The sequence below is a fragment of the Micropterus salmoides genome, unplaced genomic scaffold (genome assembly GCF_014851395.1).
Source record: "Micropterus salmoides isolate LMB-PRFRI ecotype aquatic unplaced genomic scaffold, ASM1485139v1 Ms_hic_scaffold_11, whole genome shotgun sequence".
NCBI classification, from domain to species: Eukaryota; Metazoa; Chordata; class Actinopteri; order Centrarchiformes; family Centrarchidae; genus Micropterus; species Micropterus salmoides.
The window spans coordinates 10,714,169-10,731,303 of NW_024040152.1; the positions used below are offsets into that span (position 1 = coordinate 10,714,169).

General features: G+C 38.5%; 1 protein-coding gene across 1 annotated transcript in view; it reads left to right on the forward strand.

Annotated features, from left to right (window-relative positions):
• Positions 1-17,135, forward strand: part of myom3 (myomesin 3) — a 65,708-nt gene that overhangs the window by 37,604 nt on the left and 10,969 nt on the right. Inside the window, 12 exon segments of the mRNA XM_038710850.1 lie at positions 453-636; positions 1,819-1,993; positions 2,176-2,297; positions 4,105-4,292; positions 7,793-7,919; positions 9,896-10,077; positions 10,347-10,461; positions 10,931-11,087; positions 11,692-11,798; positions 12,180-12,224; positions 12,583-12,719; positions 16,013-16,157. Coding sequence (XP_038566778.1) covers positions 453-636; positions 1,819-1,993; positions 2,176-2,297; positions 4,105-4,292; positions 7,793-7,919; positions 9,896-10,077; positions 10,347-10,461; positions 10,931-11,087; positions 11,692-11,798; positions 12,180-12,224; positions 12,583-12,719; positions 16,013-16,157 — 1,684 coding nt within the window.

Genomic DNA, 17,135 nt, shown 5'->3' on the forward strand with positions numbered 1-17,135 from the left:
ATAAGGTAATAATAGTAACTCAGAGGAGAAGAACAGAAACGTAAATGCAGACTATCAAAATGGAGAAGGTTAGAACTATTCAGCATCATCAGTTTAGGAAAAGGTGTCAAGATGAGTCACTGGTTGTCTATAATTTACCTGCATGTGTATAGCTGTATAAAAGTCTCTCTGCCTATCATACCAAACTGCCAATCTTTATTCCTCTTTGCCCTTGTCTCTGCGTTAAGTGGTGGTTTGCCAGATAATCGGCAGTTAACTACAGAGTAAGTTACTGTGCAAAATTGGAATGATACATGGGACTTTTTTAAAGCTTATTTGGCAGTCATGGCAGTCCTTCACTCTTTTGCAGATTGAATCCTCCAGTGTATTTGAAGGAATAATGAACATGTCCTTGAGATAAATAGTGCTTTTGAAATTATCTTTGTGATTTTCTAATGCTGTTCATGGATCAGTCCCTGGCAGGGAAGAGCAGCTGGGAACTGGCCAGTCTGGACATGGTGGTAAACTCTCCCAGGTTTCCAGTGTTTGACCTGGTCAAGGACAAGCAGTACTGCTTCAGAGTGCGCTCCATCAATAAGTATGGTGTCAGTGACCCCTCTGAGCCAAGTGAACTGATCTCGTTGGGAAAGCCACAAGGTGAGAAAATCTACTGTACCCATGTATTACTCTGTTAATTGTGAAGGTGAATTGTATTTTGTAGTTCTATTTTTTTTACATTTCGTATCGTATTGTCCGATAACTGCACTCACAAGGCAGATATATCATCCTAAATGACAGCAAATCTAATATAAAACCATTATTTGCTGTCGTTATATATATTTATAAAATATATTGTTTTACTGTATAGAATGATGCAGTTGAATGACATCACTTCTGACTACTCCCATTCTCCCTTAAACACCAGTGACATTCTGAAATCGACAGCATGTTTGTATTAGATTGTACTAATGTAATAATGGAATTATACATGACTTTCTCTTTGTTTTGATATTGCCATTATATATCGGGCATCAGCCACCCTGCTCTCTAAATATTGGCATCTGCTATTGAAAAACCTATATCAGTCAACCACCAATATGAATGAATGAATAGGTCGATGGTATGTTTGGTGTATATTTCACAGCCTGTCACTCAGATGAGGCTTATTTTAGTATAAGAGCTCCACATAGTAACAATCTACAAAATTGATGCCCAACTCCCTGAGCAGCAGCAGCAGTGGAAGAAGAACTCAGATCCTGTACTTGCTTGAAAGAAGCAACAATGTAAAAATACTCCTTTATGAGTAAATCCCTGTTTTAAAAAGGTACAGAAGTAATATTATTAGAATGTGCTTGAAGTATCAAAAGCAAAAGCACTGTATGATACTGCATAGCCCCTTTTAGAGTGTTACATTATTATATATTAGATTATAATTAATTATTTGTTTCAGCATTTTAATGTTGTTGCTGTTTAGGTGGAGCTCTTTTTAACTACTTTATATACTGAAGGGGTAGTGTTTCTATAACAATGCATCATATTTTGTTTGTGGATCATATAAACATATGATATATGTAAAAGATAAATCTGCAAAGTAGCTTGTACCTGTCAGTTGTCAGATAAATGTAGGGTGATAAAATAAAATGTGTCTGAACGCTGACATAATGTAAGGTGAATCACAGGTAAAATTTCTGTGATGAGACTTCCTCATATTTTAAAGCTCTGTGTGAATGTTTGAAAATCAAAGGGAGTGTTGATTGAATTCTATCTTGTTGTAAATTTCCATTTGATGATTTAAGCTAAAGGTTTTTACCTGATGTCTTTTCTTCTGATTCTCATCAGGTGCACCAGCTCCACCTCACTCTGTCATGGCCATCAGAGACACAGACACCTCAGTGCTGCTCCAGTGGCAGGAGCCCAAAGATAAAGACAATATCCTGGGCTACTACCTGTACTACAGTGAGACTGGCAAACAAGACTGGAAGACTGTCAACAACAAGCCTGTTACCAAACCCAGGTAATTGGGACAGATATTAAAACATGTTTTTTGTCATGTTTCTGGTTGGTTGCAGATACAATAGCTGGTGACAATGTTAGTCTGATTGAAAAATAAACAATAGTTACAGATGTATTTCAACAGAATACAGCCAAGTCATTACATTGTGCTACAGATGCCTGAGCTTTGTCTCTCCTCCTTAGATTTACAGTGGATGGCCTTAAAACCCGAGGGGAATATGTGTTCAGGGTGAAGTCTGTAAGCCGAGCAGGAAACAGCGACTACTCAAATGAGTCTTACCCCATCCTCGTCAAATCAGCAATTTGTAAGTGCACCTGCCACCCAGGTCCCAAAATAGTGGACACAAAATTTCAGGTTTTTTAATATTTTCTGAGGCTTTCACTAACTCAGCAGCTCATGGTTCTCACAGAAGTTGATTTTAAAGCATGTGGTATTAACTGTAGTACAGTAAATGTTAAATCTTTTAATCGCTGCATTGTTGTTAAAGGTTTTATAAGTATTTGTTATTCTTAGAGCTACCCAACACTATGTGAAGAATGCAGATGGATAAATGTTATACTTTGCATCTGAGATATTTTCTGTGTAAGTGCAGGTTCAATTTAAACCAAAACGCATCTTTTCTTGGCCTGTGAGATAAAATTATTTCGGTTTTGACTGGATTTTAAAGTATATTCACAAGAATCTTCCAACCAGATTTATTCATGTTTGTAGTTTTTTCCTTTCCCTCTCTGACAAAAAGAATGTGTGTGTATCTCCTCAAAGTTAAAAATGTGTAAGTTTTATAGTATTATAAGTACTTTTAGCAGGCAGATTAGTAAAACCTGTGTCACACTGTGTCCTCGACATGTGTGCAGCTTTTCAAGTAACATCAGAATCAGAATCAGAATCAGAATGAGCTTTATTGCCAAGTAGTGTTTTACACATACAAGGAATTTGCTTTGGTGATAAGGTGCTACACGTAGACAAACATAAAGTTGACATAAATATATGTAGAAATATATAAATATGGAATAGACAATGCAAGTTATATAAGAATAATAAAAGAATAGAGAAAAATAATACAACTATTTGCAGAGAAAGGACGTGTTGCAACGGAAGAAAGTACTGTATACATAAATTGACAATATAAAAATATACAACAACAAAGATTAACAATTAACAACAAATATGTGCAGTGTGCCAGGTTTGTGCGTAATATGAAATGAAATAATATTTACATGTGCAGAGACAGTTGTATTATTTTAAAAGGGGGACCCGGGTCTTGTTGATGAGGCTAGCTGCAGATGGGAAGAAGCTGCTTTTGTGGCGAGAGGTTTTGGTTCTGATGGTCCGCAGCCTCCTGCCAGAGGATAGAATCTGAAACGGTTTGTGTCCAGGGTGGGAGGAGTCAGCTGCAATCTTTCCTGCACGCCTCAGAGTCCTGGAGGCGTACAGGTCCAGAAGTGATGGAAGATTGCAGCCAATGACCTTCTCTGCAGAAGGTGATTGTTTGACTCAGGTATGTTTGGCTCAAGTAGTACAAAGAAAAGTACGTGTGGGCAAAAACAGCCTACAGTGTTGTACCACGACACTGTTAGTGCTACTGGTGTCATATTCCAGTGAGCTTGTGCTCCTTCCACCTTTCGGTCTTCATATGTTTTTTCATGTAGCCTTCACCAGATGACTCTCGGCAATAACTGACTGTAAAAAATGAATGCCTTTTCTTTTTGTGCTTGGTTTAGAGCTGTGTGGAGATTCTGACCCTTCTTGCTTCTCGTATTGCAGTCTCAGATAATGTGCTCTCTGCAGTGAAATCGTGACTCATTTTGCTTGCTGCTCACTGCCAGAATATATTCTCACATCTATTCTGCCACTCAGACATTACCTAAGGATAAATGGTCCAATTCTTTGTGAGGAATACATTTTTATCAAATAGAATATGAGTTGAATATTTCTTTCGGTCTCATTTTGGAATGCTTAATATAGGCCTAGAGTTATGAATTTGCAACTCTAGACAGGAGTAGTTGGCCAGGGAGTTATTGTCATTTCTCGGTCTATTTAGCAGGAATCGGTGCCTGAGATTATTTCCTCTATCAAATATCATCACATGTCATTCTTTCTGCTGGTTCCAGATGTTCCTTCTGCTCCCTCTGACATCGCTCTGCTGCTGTGCACTGGATCAGACATGGTGTTGGGCTGGAGGGCCCCCACATGTAACGGGGGGGACTCTGTGCGCGGATACTACCTGGACCAGAGGGAAAGGGGCATGGAAACATGGAGGGAGGTCAACGTGAAGCCTGCCAAAGAGAGGCAGTTTAAGGTCAGTCATGCTCTAGCATGATGCAATTATGGTGTGGTTTTTAGCCCTGCTAGTGCCATGGATCAAAGGATGGCCAGTCAGTCGTTCCACCACTTTGGTCCAGACTGAAATATGTCAACAACTGTTGGATGGATTGCCATGAAATTTTGTACAAACATTCAGGGTGCACAGAGGATGAATCCTAATGAATTTGGGGATCTGCTGACTTGCATTACCATGAGGTCAAATATTGAATTTGTCCGGTAATGTAGTTAATTACCAAATACATGCAAACCTAATGATTGCAAGGCTCAGCTAATACTTTGCATGCTAACACACTAAACTAAGATAATGAACATTATATGCATTATACCGTCTAAACATCTGCGTGTTAGCAATGTCATTGTGAGGGTTGTTAGGTTGCTGACATTAGCCTTTAGCTAAAAGCACCACTGTGCCTCATTGAGCTGCTAGCATGAGTAGCTGTAGACTCTTGGCTGATGTTTTACATAATGCCCACACGAACCTGCAGTATGCACAACAGTGTCTTTTCTGTTGACTGAGAGTATAAGAACAAATAATTTAGTTTTCAAGTTTTAATGAGAACAAGAAGAAAATAATCAATAAAACAATCCTGCAGTAAGCCGACAAAGAGATTTCTAGTCGCTAATATACCAATAAGGGCTTATTGTTAATATAATTATCCCAATATAAAGGATTTCTCCATTTAGCAGTTGCCTCAAAATAATGGCAATATTGGCTAAAGCTCCCTCATCCACATTGGCTGTGTCACTAGGCAACAAGCAGTGTCCATGGAGACCTGGAAGAAAGTTAAATCTTTAACCTGTCTCAGGAAGATTACAGGTGCTCCGTAATTAGAGATTGTGCAAATGTGTTATGTCTGAGTGGTTATTTTTAGCTCCTGGAAAAAACAAAGACAAAGCTAATTAGAAAAAAAAACAACTGTGCAACTATATCAAGATTAGCCCTGCACATTGTGAAGTGAATCTTGAGGATTAGAGACCCCTTTCCCAGAAGGAAACCTCTGATGAGAACATGCAGCTCCCCCTTTTGGGGTAAATGTGCAATTTCAACAACCTCACGTCCTCAAAAAGTGCAATCTCCACTTCTCACATGAGCTGTTTTACTCTGTTATGTAAATCAGGCTTCTTGGATGCTAAAGAGAGTAATTGGAATATTGATTGTGCTGCGATTTTGTGCTCAGGGCTGCTTTTCTCCAGGTTGGAGTTGTGCTGAAAATGTAAATGACAAAAAAGCTTCCACAACTTTAGCTGACAGGAAGACATGTCACTGATCCTGCTTTATTAGAACAACAACATATGTTGAATTTTTATCTTGTTGGATTGAAATTCCACCAAGGCAAGTTTCTTTGTATAGCACATTTCAACAACAAGTGCTTTACAAAACAACATAAAAGCAACATATGGCAATATAAAAAGACATAAATACAAATAAAAACAGTCGTCAGCCGAGATTTAAAAGAAAGATAAAGAGGAAGACAAACCGTCTAGATGTACACAGATCATTTACTTAAGTAAAAAAAAACATAAAATACATGGAAAAGTTCGTAATTTAAAATCCTACTTAAAGTACAGAAGTCTTATCAGAAATTTGTACTTTAAGAGTCAAAAGTAGAAGCAGTCATTCCACAAAAGAATTACCCCTCTGAGTAATATATTGTTATATATCACATTATTAGATAGCAAATACTAAAGCATCAATGCATAAGCAGCGTTTTACTCTTCTAGTCGGTCATTGTGGAGATCGTTTTAACTATTTAAAAGTAAGGGTCACTCCCCTCTAAAGTCTTAAATCTGAGGTTTTGTGAGATCATTTAAGGGGTAAAAAAGATGAAAAAAAACAAGTTCTGTTACGCAAATTTATATTCACTTTTTGGAATGTTCTCTAATCTTTGCTTATTTTGTGTAATATTGGGATACTTTTTCCTCTTTGGGCTTCAAACATTTATTTAAATCAATTCAGATAAGAAGTTTAAAGGATAAATAACGCTTTGGTGAAGCTGCTAAAAACTTTTGAAAAATGACAAGGGGCCCTAACTATACGCTGAATATTTGTACAGGGGCAGAAACCAAACATGTAAGAAACCACTGTTTAAACAGTGCATTGAATTTTATAAGCAAATCATATATTTTTTTATGTAAAATCTAACCCACAATGTAACCAATAACACAGGTAGAGGTAGAGTAGAGGTATAAATAAGCATTAAATGGACATACTCATAAAAAGTCAAATTGTACTTAAGGACAGCACTTGGGTAAATGCACTTAGTCACTTTCCATCGCTGATGTGTGAAATTAATCAAATGCAGCCAGTTTGCCATCTAGTGGTTGAAAGCAATGCTTTCTTACATTTATTTTGGCAGGCAACCTTTACATTTTTTGGGGTGGACTGTGTGTCGATCTGATAAGAGGTTAGAGAAGGTTCTATAGATAGTGAAGGGGGTGGTAGGTGCAGGGAAATAGTTTTTTAGATAGTGATTTTTATTATTGTGAAATAAGCTCTCTCTGGTTGTGTCAAAGCAGAGAGTGAGCCAAGAGCAGCAACATAAGTTCACAACTTTTCACGGAGGCGATGAGGGCCTTAAAGTCTAAGAGGCTGTGAATAGGAAGATCAATGAACAGATCAATAAGGCTGAATCTTTTCTCTTCCCGAAGCCAAAGCGTCTCAGGGGGCTCTGCAAAAAAAATAAAAAATGCTGTGGCAGCAGAGCTAATACCTTATAAAATGCCTGTTTGGAGGGGTGTAACTGTACAACCAGGGAACTTTTGCTGCTGTACACTGTGCCAACTGATATAGGATACTAGTGTGAACTGAGTCATTTTGATTTATTTGATTTATTTTCTTTTGTAGCATTAAACAATGCTACAAAAGAAGGAGTTTAGATAAAGAAATCCCAATTCAAGTCAGAACTTTATTGAAGGTAATATATGATGTATAAGAACATTCATAGATGACTGATAAAACATGTGCTGTTTTATAATAGAGAAATTAGAATAAATACAAATTAGATAGTCCATCTTGCCATCTCTTCCAGGCTTTTGAATTAACAAACTTAACCACATCAGACGGTTTCCAGTATTTGATCATCTGTACACCAGAATATTTCAGGGTCTTGTCGAATCATGGAGTCATGGAAAATTGACATTGTTTTCCTCCTGAATACATTTGAATCTGCCAACCTTAGTGGCCACAGAATGAAAATCTGTTCTCAACTGTGAAACTAAAGATCTTTGGCTTGAGTGAGATGGGACATGTAAAGTATGATTCAGGACCAAACTTTGGTATATTATTCATACATGTCCTTAATTATGGTTTAGACTAGATATTTTCAAACTATGTTTCTCCTTTTAAAAGAATTCAAAGTAAGAATATATACTGTAAATGTAATCTGCACCTGTTTGTCTTCAGTTCGGCTGCTGGAGATTACCATAATTTCACTGGAGTTAATCAGCTTTTCTATGCCTGACAAATTCCCATAGGTTTGCAGCTTGACTAGCGGACATTTCTACCAATTTCGAGTGTTTGCTGCCAATGTGGCTGGTGTTGGGAAGCCCTCTAAGCCCAGTGAAGCTTTCCTTTGTGAGATGTGGACAATGCCAGAGCCAGGTGAGGACAACATGTCAGTTCACTTTCACATCAGTTCTTTAAGAAATTTTATTTCATTTTGTAGATTACTGAAAAGATATCTCTGAACACCTGCATGTGTGACGGGTGTCTCAGAGGTCAGCACAACTTAAATTAAAGTGAAAAAAATCCTCCACACTGTTTTCCTTACTGCTTGATAGATTATTTAAATATCCCCCTCAGCCATGTTTTTAAAAAATAATCTCTGGTTTGCATAATAATGTGAGTCTTATAAGATTTTCCCATAAAATCTATCCAGTATGAATGAACTTTTAAAATTTTAACTTTAAAAAAAATAGTTTAACTACTGTTTACTGTTTCCCATTCCGCTGGACAGTCCATTCTCTGTGTATGTATACTAAAAGTTTCAGGTTTTCACATCACACTTGTGTTAGCTGAATACTGGACCAGGATTAGCTTCCAAAGTACTTGTGATGTCACAAAGTCACGTACATATGTGTTAAACTCAGATTTAAGGTGAGCACAATGAGACTTTCCCCCTTCAGCAGATTAAGGTGAAAATAACCATGTCAAATCTTGTCAAACTCTGAACATATGTCTTATTGCACAGTGCAGGTCAAATGAAGTGATCTTTTTGAGTTGAGGGGGACTTTAACTTTAGAAATGAAAAATGTCCATCTGATCCAATTATTTCAGAGCACTGAGAATTTGAGTCTCTGCCATTACCACCCTGACCTGCATGTCTATCTAAAGACTTTAGTTTACATAACAAAAGGTTTATTGACCATGGCTTGGAAAGGGAGGTGAGATTGATACACCATGCATCAACCTGAAGGACCCATTACCACACACTACCATTTTATTTTTATTTAAAATGACACCATTAAAAGTGCACACGGTCACCCGACAATAAAATAGATAGGTCAAAATGAAGTACCAGAATAAAAACAGGCTATTTGCATAGGTCAGCAGTCAAGTGCATTATACAGTAGCTGAATAATACCTAAAATAAGACTCTCGAGTTAGTGGAATTATGTGTTGCGTATCACTTGTCTTTTAATATTGCCCTGGCTGGTGGATATGCTGCTGAAGTGTCCTTGAGCAAGACACTGAATGTCCATGTATTGGCTAAAGTGTCTCACTGTGTGTGAAAGTCTATTTAAACTTCTGCTGCTGCATTGTTAGTGCAGTAACAAAACTTGGGTAAAAAAGTCTGTAAATCACCGGAGGCACCACTCTGCTGCTCGTTAAGCTCATTGCTTTGAGCACACAGTAAGAACTGAAGGAGAGTCAGATGAAAATATCAAACACAACTCCTCTCTCATTGACCGTAGTGGCTGGACAGTAAGAGAACAATGTTAAGAGAGATTTTAGTCAGAAATCAACCTGAAACAATAAAAATGGGGGCGTGCAAATAGGATACATACTCTATGTGTATATAAGCACACACACACACACACAGACTCACCCATTCCAGTAGCCTATGTGGTTGCTCAGTAGACAGCGGAGCAGTTCTGGTTCCATTCACATCAGTTTCATGTGACATTAATATTGAGAGCAGAGAGGCTCTCTCACAAATGCCACTTTTAAAGTGCAGCTCATTAATCTTGGCAAATGGGCTTTTCTGTATGCCATTAATAATTTAAAAGCGACCAAAAATCATTAAGCAAATGAACTACCACATGCCAGCATATAGTCAGTAGGGGTAGATTAAGGATAGTAACTGTACTGATTTTGATTTTACTCTTATTTCTGTTTTGTTTTGTTATGGCTTCCCAAAAGACAGAAGTCCTGTTTAGTTGGTTTTGATATTTCTGATTCTGTTTCTGATATGGTCAGTGGGGGAGTATATACAGACCAATACTTTTTTTTCCTAAGTTTTCTTATAGTTTATTTCAGTGAGAAATTAGTTTTTTGGCCACTGGGTTTTTGAAACACAAACACAGACACTCCGTAGCTATACTATAGCTCCTGTGATCCTTGCTCCTCCCTCTCAGGTTGTCCCTATGACCTGGAGTTGCGGGAGGTGAGAAACAGCTCCCTGGTGCTGCTGTGGGCAGCACCGTTATATGAAGGAAGGAGCGCTGTCACTGGATATTTGCTGGAAATCAGCCAGGGTGACCAATCAGACAACTGGATTGCTTTGAATAAAAAAACAGTGTCTGACACACATTACAAGGTGAGTGGAGCTGTAAAAATGTTAACAAGCGTCAGTTTTTTAATTAGGATTCATCCATTACCTGATTTAACAATGCCTGTGATGTATAAAGTATGACTACTATACATGCCCGGAAAGTATTATTCTATTACTGTACATCCATCTAGCAGAACATTGAAGTGCTCCAGTATTTCATTCCCCTGTTTTTCTGTGGGTCTAAATCTTTAAATAATCATGATAAAATATGACAATGATCTGTAAATATTTCATGTGGTTCTTATGACATCCAGGTGTCAGGGCTTCAGGTGGGTCAGACCTACCGTCTCCGTGTGTTGGCTGTCAATGAGGCTGGAGTAGGGTGTGCTTCCCTGCCCACTGAGCCAGTCACAGCTCAGACCAGACAAGGTCAGCCATCATGGTTCCAGATATATGAATATTGTAATAGAAAAACATCACCTCCAAGGCTTGTTGGAGGTGCTGGACCCAAGATACAATATACAGTATGATAATAGGAAAAGAGCCACACACAAAAAAGTTATTTATTGAGACAAACTTTTGATCAAGGACCTTCTTCTTCTAGTTCAACATTTTGGGAAATACACTTATTTGCTTTTTTGCAGAGAGTTATATTAATACGACTTTCATGTCTGTTAAATATGAATCTTGACTGTTTGCTTAGCTTAGCATAAAGCCCAGAAACAGGGGGAAACTGTTAGCGTGGCTTTGTCCAAATGTGTCTGGCTCTAGTACTTTAGTAGGCTAGTAAAACTGCCAAAACATTTCACAACAATAAAACTTTAGCATATTCAGTATTATATAAGTTAAAGTATTGATAAATGCAGCAATGAATGACAAAATCCTGTTTCATCTTCAGGCACCAAAGACATTGAGATTGGAGTGGACGATGATGGTTTCATATTCCTGGGCTACAGGCCTGACGAGGTGAGCGACGACAGCGAATTCCTCTGGAGAAAAGACTACGCAGAGCCCATAGACGCCGGGAGAGCTTGGGCAGAAACCAAGAAGAAAGGGTATGGTTGTTCATGTGCGACATGAACTGTACTTCTATACTTGTTTGAATTCCAAGAAATCTGAGGTTTCACACTTACTCTCTCAGTAAGCGTCTCTGCCGGTTAATCCCTCAGCATCTCTGTGCGTTTCACACATTTGTTCAGCAGTGACCCAAGAAATACTGTTGACCCTGCAACTCTGGACAGATTTTAAACTAACCAGGACTGTGGATGTCAAATAACACATAACTTTTGTTATGTTTTTAAATAAAATGATTAAAATACATAGATTACATTAACATTCAACATGATCCAGACCAATTGAATTTGCTTTGTAAAGCAACATGTTTGGAGCATTTTTCACTGGGATTCCCACCGAATACCAGCCTATTTCACTGAACCCTTCTCTTCGCTTTAGGATGCATGCTAGCTCTCATGCATTCATACCGTTCCACTCATTGATATCATGTAAAACAATAATTTCATGCTTTTTAAGTTCAGCTGCCTGAAAGGCATTGGAGTAGCACCGTTGGGACAGAAGCCACTGTGATGTCTGATGGATGACGGCACAAAACAGCACCCCGGTGCTCTCAAGATGCATCTGTTTGTCAATTTTGTCCAACAGGTCAGCCCTCACCTTCACAGACCCGTCTGAGGAGGACCTCGGTCTCTACACAGTGGAGATGAGTGACAACCCAAACTTGTCGTCCAGCTATGACTTCACTGCTGAAGGTAAACTAAAATACAGTATAAGGTTTGGAAACTGTCTTGTTCAATTCACAACTTCACCTCAGACACAATGACAAAAACACAGTTCAACTGAGTCATTTCTTGTGATATTGAAAAAGCTGACAGCAGCCGGAATAGCAGGTTTAATTTGAAGGGTTATCAAGCTTTTCTCTCAAGCAAATAATTAAGCCGCTACAACCACTTCCACAAGGTCACTCATCCAACTAAGCATATGTTCTCAATCAACTTTTCAGCTTAAAATAGAACAATGGCTTGCATGGCTCTATATCACTTACTGACACTTTGACATTATGTAGGGATTGAGAAATGTGAGTTCTGATCAGAGTTTAATTAACCTTCAGCTACTGTTTTATTTCTTTGCAGACCTTGAACGACTCAAAGAACTCAGCTGGCAAGTCAGAAATCCACGTATGTATCAAAGAGATTGTACTGAGAGACAGCTGATCAGCTTGTAGCAGAGTAACAGTAAACATGATGTGATATGATGTTGGTATGTTTATATATGTCCATGTTTGTATAGAGATGTTTTTATAGGTCTGGTGAGATCAAAGACAAATTTCCAGCCTTGGCTGGACAATAAAGTGGTATCATGTGTGCTCTTATTTACTGACTTGAAAATGGCATAGACAAGTAAGACAAAGCAAGACTCTTAATTAATCTGTACATATCAGTGTTCATTTAAACACACATTAAGTAGTCCACATTGATTAAATGATCGTCTAATCTAATTCAGCAGATCCTAAAAAGCACTGTTTGTTTTTGGCAGTAATAGCTCTGAAGTCGGGCTGGCAGGTGGAGGTTTCTGAGAAAGGTGACGTACGTCTTTGGCTTCAGACAGAGAGTCTGAGTAACGCTGCTGAGCTTCGTCTCATCTTCAATGACAGAGAAATTTCCAGCACTCCGGTAAGAACCACTGCACTTGTTATCCTGTGATACTGCAGTTCAGAAAGTACCAACATGTCACACACTCTGGTTGGGTTAGGGGATTTGATTCACACCGTTGCTAAAAAAAAAAAAATTCATACTGAAAGGTGTGTTGTATAAAAGTATCAGGGCATGCGTCTTGTTTCTACATTCTGGAAAAGCATTATTGTTTTGCAGAGGTTACTCGTTGTTACTCTAGTACTATGAGCACCTGCCCGACCATCTTAACGGGATTGTAAGTGACTCTGCAGAGAGATTGTTGATATTTAACTGCCAAACAAATACACCCCTCCTTTCAGTGCTCTCTCAGAAGCTCTGCCCCCCAAATTCATGGACGTCAAAGTGACCACTAGTACCTCTGCCGAATTCACAGCGTCTGCTGGCTGAGGGCAAGTTAACTTCAATAAGTTGGAATGTTTTCCGCAGTACTGTAGAAAGTGTGACCATAGGCCTGTCAATATTTAAATATATATTGAAGCAAAATACTTTCCAAACCAAAGTCTACTTTATCCTATCGGTAGGACTTGTAACTTCATCAGTAACGAACTGTAAACGAACACCATCAAACGAACAACATGCAAGCACACAACCACAGCATCCAAAACAAAATGAAGTAAAAAAAAACTAGCGAGTTATTTCAAATAATTTTTACAAAAATACAGGGAGTGACGAGAGGACAACACGTTTGTATCAGACGTAAAGCGAACAAGTAAATTAATGTCTCCAGTAATATAAGGCTAACTAGTATAGCATTTTTTATTATGATTCAACCCAAATAATAAATCCCACTGTCTTAGCAAAACTTGTATTTTTAGGTCTTCGTGGCCATAAAAAACCTTCGTAAATGTTTTACCAACAAATACTATTATATAAAGTCAGAGCAGACAAACACACAGCAAGTATCTAATGTAACTACTCTTAGCTCGGTCTGTCGCATCTGCTGCGGTAAAGCTAACAAAGCTAGCCAGCAAAGCTGAAGTTACTCACCTGTCGAGCAGAAACATTGCCTAGAGTCCAGCAATGAATCCGGCATACTAGATTAGAGTACAGCAAATTACATTGCCTGCATCAGAAAGAATTGTTGGGTCAGTCCTGATCAGCCAAATTAGTGCATGAAAAATTCAGTTTGCCACAGAAATGAGCGAGCAGAGGATCCCAACCTTTTTGTCTTATGCGGCCCCTTGAAATAAAACATTGTCTTCTTGTGACCCCACAACACAAGTTATAGCCTCAGCATGGTCGTGGATTACGAGTAGTGATTTTTTTTTTATAGATTTGTCCTATTCGAAGGACTTTAGAGGGCAGTGAAAGTGAGACTATGCACTACTGGATTTTTACCCCTAAAATCCACTGACTCGGGCTACGGCGCTCCGCTCGGCAGAGAATTGTTAGCAGGTCTATTTTTGCCGCTAACAGCGTCAAGCAGCACAGAGGAGATCGAACCAGACACAAAAAGAAATAATTTAACTACGTAGCCTAACTAATCATAGTAGAAGCACAAAATGCGAACACTGATTACTAAATCAACAAAATCTAAACATGTCATCAAAATCAGGCGGGTAAAATGCTCTGATTCTGAAATGCTCCTTGTGGGAAATGCAGCCTGAAGTTAACGGAGCGAAACGGGGTCACATAGAGCTGTGAATAAGGTGGTAGAATCACGGGACAAATTAATAATAACAAGTCAATAACGTGGGGCAGGCTGCACGCTCCGCTGCTGAAACGCTTCTGAGACGCTTCCAGTGGACTTTGACTCCGGGCTATGGACGCAGCCATAACGTGCCGTAGCCGGAGTCAGAGGGACCCTATGTAACTTAGGTCATGTCCTCTAGGTTTGTAACCATTGCTATAGAGTTTATATTTTATCAAATACATTTATATCTAAACTGTTCATGCTAAAAAAGTAGGAAACTTACAGAAGTCAACTCTATAAGGAACAAGGTTTATGTAACATTAGTATGTAGCTGCATGCATCTGTGTTCATGACAAGTCACTATGAATCGAAAACAGCTGTTAGTGTTTTAGAAATCACCCTGAAAGGTAGGAAATTGAGGCTGCCAACAAAGATGAAGAACAGGTGTGCATGGCAGCAGAAAGGTCTGGGAACTGAGGTGATTTCACAAAGTCCAGGAGACAGAAGGACAAACTGAGCTTAATGTGGAGAAGGAGCCCACATCTGTTAGATGAAAGGCAAAGGTGAAATAAATAGATAATTTGGACAAATGTCTTTAAAAATAATCAAATATAAGTAAGTCAAGTCATGTGAAGCATGAGATGTAAAATATATTAAGACATAATAATAAACACGTGTCCCCTCTTTCAGTGTATTTCCTATGACATCCTTTGCACAAGTCATGCTGAAATGTGTATACTTTCACTTATGTGTGGTATGTGGTTCACGTATCTCATGACCTCTGTGAAAGCTACAGCCATTTGCAATTTTATGAACATTTTTACCTTATTATTAACAAAATAATGTAATACTACAGCAAGAGTGATCACCTGCCATTTTAAAGACCTAAAATAAAGCAACAGTATAATCATCAAGGAACACAAACTGAATGTGAACAAACCTCCTCAGTATTGATATATGTTATGACACCAAGCTAAAAATAATCAGCGCTGCCGTCAAGGTTACTGAACCATGCACTGATGTGTCCACAGAGGGAAAAACAAATACAACACAGTATATTTATTGTGGTTTTGCAACTCTGTCAGATACATTTTCTGCGTCTGTGTTTGCCCGTGTTTGTGTGAGGTGGGCCACTGCTTTATATTCACTAGCTTCCATTATTATTCCATTATTTCCTAATATCAAAGCTCCATCTGAACAGAACTGATTACACGTTATTTCTAAATGATCACAGCTGAGCTTTGCAAATTCAAAAGCCATTTTGCTGATTAGGGCCCTCAGGCTTGCCATACATCACAAATCACATCCACTACCGAGGCCTATCAACATGCAAGGCATACACTTATCTTGATGAACATAAAAGCCGTGAAAATGAGCTCAAATGCTGCTTCCTATGTGTGTCTGTTTGTTTGTTTCTGTGTGTGTGCACATATTAGAAAAATGGAATATTTCATCTACAGTGTGCATTTGTCATTTCAGACCCTGTTCGTGCATTGAGTCACACTATATTCTCTCTGTATGACTAACCACCTACATGGTTGATTTCAAGTCGCTTGTCTACCTGCCATCTGGGATCATCTGTCTGCATGTGAGCTGATGTGTGCTGTATGTGTGGCCGTGCTTATTTGCTCTGCTGCAGCACCGTAAGATCAACTTCAACAAGGCCAAAGGTCTGGTGGAGATACTCTTTGATCAGCTCTCTCAGGAGGACGAGGGCTCGTACACGGCTCAGATGCGGGACGGTCGCGCCAAAAACCAGTTTACTCTGGTCTTTGTGGATAAAAGTAAGTCATTCCCTCATTTGCCCACTAAGTTGTCATATTGGTTTTTGGTACATACCATAATGAAATACATGCATAAATGTGGAGGAATAATAGAACAGATAAGGCGTCATTGTAAATGTCACACTACATCAATTTACAAATGCCATCTTTACTTCCTTAAAGTGACATATTTCTGTTTGAAACAGGGTATTTGGGTGAGACTAGGGCTCTAGATGCCATTGAGGACATTGAGGTTATTTCCTTTGTATGGTTTTCTGGTAATTTGAGGGGTTTAGCAACTTTAGCAACCATCCTGCAATTAAAAACTAACTCCAGTATATTTTAGGGTCAGTCTATTTAAATGTGATTGCTTTAGGACAGTAAATAGGTCATTTAAAATTTCCCCATCACCTTTTTATTCCTGGCATATTGGAGAAGGCTTTGAACATTTTGGTCTCATTATTGAGAAATAAAATGTACAAAAAATATGATGGAAAAAGTATGAAAAATCACATCTTTTTTTCAGTGTCTCCTCCCAATGTTTCATGGGGATGGTGACCTTGGTACTTTTGAAATCATACCTATGGCCCTGGGAGAGACTTCTTTAGGACTCATTATTTTTGTGTTTATTGCAAATATTAAATGAATGGGGAAAAAGAAATGTCTACAAGAAAAAGAAAATATTTTTTTAAATACCATTTGCAATTCAAACATTTGCATTTCTCCCCAGATTTCCGTCACAAGAAGACCTTGATTACTGTAAACCGTGTTGATCAGCGTCCTCTTCTAGAAGATAAATGCAATAACTTTTGTGTGTGTGTAGGTACATAAAATCCAGGTTAAAATCATTGTTTCAACTGCTCTGCTCCTTTTTTTTTATCAGCTGATCATTTTTTAGGCCAGAATTTCTGGCCACAGTCTAACCAGTGATGTTGCATACATGTTATGCATCTTAATCGCTCGACCACCAGGACTCTGCAGGACCACATTATTCTCAAA